The following is a 3,451-nucleotide window of genomic DNA, read 5'->3' on the forward strand; positions in this document are numbered from 1 at the left end:
TTTTGATTATATCTATGCATATATCTGTGTGGGGGTATATGCACATGAAGGCAGATCCCTATGGAGGCCAGTGATGTCACCTCTTAATGCAATGAGTGTGGGCTGTATCTGTATCCTACCATAAAACTGATAAGCATTGAGTCATGCAGTATGGCTTCCCATAGTTCTCTACATACTCTTCCATCTGTGCTCACCTCCTTCTGGGGACTTAATGAAGCTGATAAGCTCTTGACAGAGGATGTAGTAGAAACACAAGTTTGTTTTGCAGAAGAACGGTAATCGGTATTTTTCCAACCAGGTCAATAATCCTTTGTACTTGGCAATCTAGAGTTCACACAAGATAACAGAAAGATAAGAAATACAACCCAGGAAGGGACGTCAAATCATGGTGTATTTGCATATCTGGCTGGATGAAGAAGTATGCTGATTAAAAGTTGTGTCTACGGGGAGTGGAGACTTGAGCTGAGGTTCCCAAAGATGAAAGCTGTTCAGTTTGAAATGAAACACACACACACATAAACACATAAACACATACACACACACACACACATACACATACACACACAGATAACACACACACATGCACACACACATACACACACATGCATACACACATACACACACATGCACACACACACATACACATACACACACATGCACACACACACACATACACACATACATACATGCACACACACATACACACATGCACACACACATACATACACATGCACACACACATATATACACACACACACAACTCAACTAAATAACCAACGTGTCCTCAGAAAGTTTTCCTTATTCCTAAGTGAATTTGTTTAAGAAAAAAGCTAGTTTTTTTTTACCAAGAAGAAGAGGAGGAGGAAAAAAGATGAAGAGAAGAAAAGAAAGAAGAGGAGGAGAAGGAAGAGGAAGAAGAGGAGAAGGAGGAGGAGGAGGAGGAGGCAGCAGGAGCAAAACTCTTGCTTGGTGATATCAGGTCCAACTCTACTAACTTGCTTCTTTTTCAAAATAATTTCTCATAAGATCCCAACCCACCTCAATTGTACATGTAAAGACCACACAAAGAAGCTGAGTCAATGCTGCATACTGCTAATATCAGCTCCTAGCAGGAGAATTATGAGTTCTAGCCTAGCCTGAGCTACATAGCAAGTAGCTCTTTCAACTATGGCAAATACACATAGAAAAAAATACACATCCTACCATTGAGAGGAAGGGGGATCCTGAGAGATAATCCACCAGAAAAAGAAAAAGTGAAGTTTTGAGCTATAGTAGAGAAACAAAATTTAATAATTGAAGTAAGATGGTGTAGAAATATTTTTTATATATAAATCTTGGGGTGGGTATATGTGTGTGTCTTTCATTCTAGAACATAAATCATTAAGGCAGATAGTGAAAATGCCCACTGTCAAGACATTTAATTATTTCATCAAGATGGCTTCTCTTAGGTCTCTAAAACTCAGAGAGAAACAAACTCTTACTGGGAACAAGGCTCAGTGCAATCTTTTCAGTAACACATACTCTTATTTCTGTATAGCACAGAAAGCCACTGGCAGATCTAATGTCTGCATAATGGAAAAGGAACAAAGAAAAGAATAATTTATAAGGAAAAGGAAAAGAAATAAGGTGCCAAAGTAAAGAGAAAGTCATGCTTTGAGAAGAGAGGCATCTAGCTTCGGTTTGTATCTGTAGTGTAGAGCTGATCTTAGCTTTGGCCCAGCTTATTGCCAACCAATTCTTAGATTCTTTCTTGCTTAGGTGTGTGATCTCAGACTTCTCAGCAGAGTGGTCCAAGCATCTACTACCCAACAACTATAATAGACTTGAGAGGTTTCCTTACTGCGCACAAGAATATAAAGGAAGAATTCAGCAGCAATTGCTTGCCCGGGGATGGGTAAACTGTGGACCCGTTTACCCCTTCTTAAACCTTCCTCCATGACTACCCTCCAGTCATCGTCTTCCTCTCCATCTCTAAATTCTTCAGCTAAATTCCCCTCACCCTTTCCTCTGCCCTGAGCCCTTTGCTATTTAAGAATCTTACCAAGTCATAAGGTATTTCTGGCCACAAGCTCCATTGTGATTTCTCAACATTATAAAATGGTGTTTGACCAAAAACCTGTAAAGAAAAATGTGGTCATTTGGATTAGAATATTCTCCATAAGCCCCATCCCAATTGATACATCTACTAAACACTCCCACATGTAAGGCTCAGGGAACATGGTGGAAGAGGGGTTGGAAAGACTGTAAGGGCCAGAGGATTAGAGACTTTTCTGGGAGAATGTGTCTACTTGTAACGTTAGAAATCCTATTTATAAAACCTCACCAACATGACTGCCTAAACGAGAGCTGAATAAAGGAAGGCAACAATGGTCATGCCACACAGGACAGGGAAAAAAGTTCACGAGGCTTCAGCCCACACAGCTCTCTAACACTGGGAGTGAGAGAGGCAATCATCCCTGGGGAAGAGTGCACCATGGTTGTCCAGTGCCAAATGGTCAGCCCTGAAAATATAAATGCAGGTAACAGTATGGACCAAACAGATTATACTTAGGAATATATGTGATATACAAATACACATATGCAATAACAATTAGTAAAAACAGAAGCCATGAATTTGAAGGAAGGTGGGCAGAGATATATGGAAGAGTTTGAAGGGAGGAAAGGGAGAAATGTTGTAATTAAAATACAATCTCAAAAAAAAAAAAAAAGGTGATATTCTCCATAGACCCGATCTCCAGTTGGTGGCACTGTTTAGGTAGGTTTAGACTGGGTGGCCTTGTTGAAGGAGTATGTCATTGGATGTGGACTTTGAGGTTTCAAAGCCATCTCTCTCCCTTGTACTCATCCTGCCTCTTTCTCTCTCTCTCTCCCTCTCTCTCTCTCCTTCCTTCCTCCATTCCTCCCTCACCCTCTCTGTTCTGTGTTTGTAGTCCTCCCTCCTCTCCCTCTGTGTCTGTGCCTATGTCTCTGCCCCTCTCCCTCTCCTTCTCCCCTTCCCCCCTCTCTCCTTCTCTCTCATTTGTGGTTCAAGATGTGAGCCCTCAGCTTCTGCCTCAGCCATCAGCCATCATGCCTGCCACCTGCTCTGTTCTGCTGCCTCTGCTTCACCATCATTAACTCAAATCCCTTTGGAACCATAATCCAAAATAAACCTTTTCTTTCTCAAGTTGCCTTGGCTATGGTGTTTTGTCACAGCCATAGAAAAGTCCAGAAAGCAGAAGAAGCCTTCATGAACACAGCAAGAGCAAGGCTACTAATACTGCAGCCATGGAGAAAGAGAGCCTTCATGCACACAGCAAGGCTGTTAACACTGCAGCCATGGAGAAAGAGAGCCTTCATGCACACAGCAAGGCTGTTAACACTGTAGCCATGGAGAAAGAGAGCCTTCATGCACACAGCAAGGCTGTTAATACTGCAGCCATGGAGAAAGAGAGCCTTCATGCACACAGCA

The 3,451-nt window shown here is 41.9% G+C and overlaps 1 protein-coding gene across 4 annotated transcripts in view; it reads right to left on the reverse strand.

The window, feature by feature from the left end:
• Rgsl1 (regulator of G protein signaling like 1) overlaps positions 1–3,451 on the reverse strand; it is a 70,140-nt gene that overhangs the window by 62,886 nt on the left and 3,803 nt on the right. For all 4 annotated transcript variants that reach the window (XM_031385009.1, XM_031385010.1, XM_031385015.1 and 1 more), the window contains exons 3-4: positions 2,042–2,116; positions 195–324 (exon numbers count right to left, since the gene is read on the reverse strand). In XM_031385009.1, the coding sequence (XP_031240869.1) occupies positions 195–324; positions 2,042–2,116 (205 nt within the window). The remainder of the gene's footprint in view (positions 1–194; positions 325–2,041; positions 2,117–3,451) is intronic.

Source organism: Mastomys coucha, unplaced genomic scaffold (genome assembly GCF_008632895.1).
Source record: "Mastomys coucha isolate ucsf_1 unplaced genomic scaffold, UCSF_Mcou_1 pScaffold1, whole genome shotgun sequence".
Classification (NCBI taxonomy): Eukaryota; Metazoa; Chordata; class Mammalia; order Rodentia; family Muridae; genus Mastomys; species Mastomys coucha.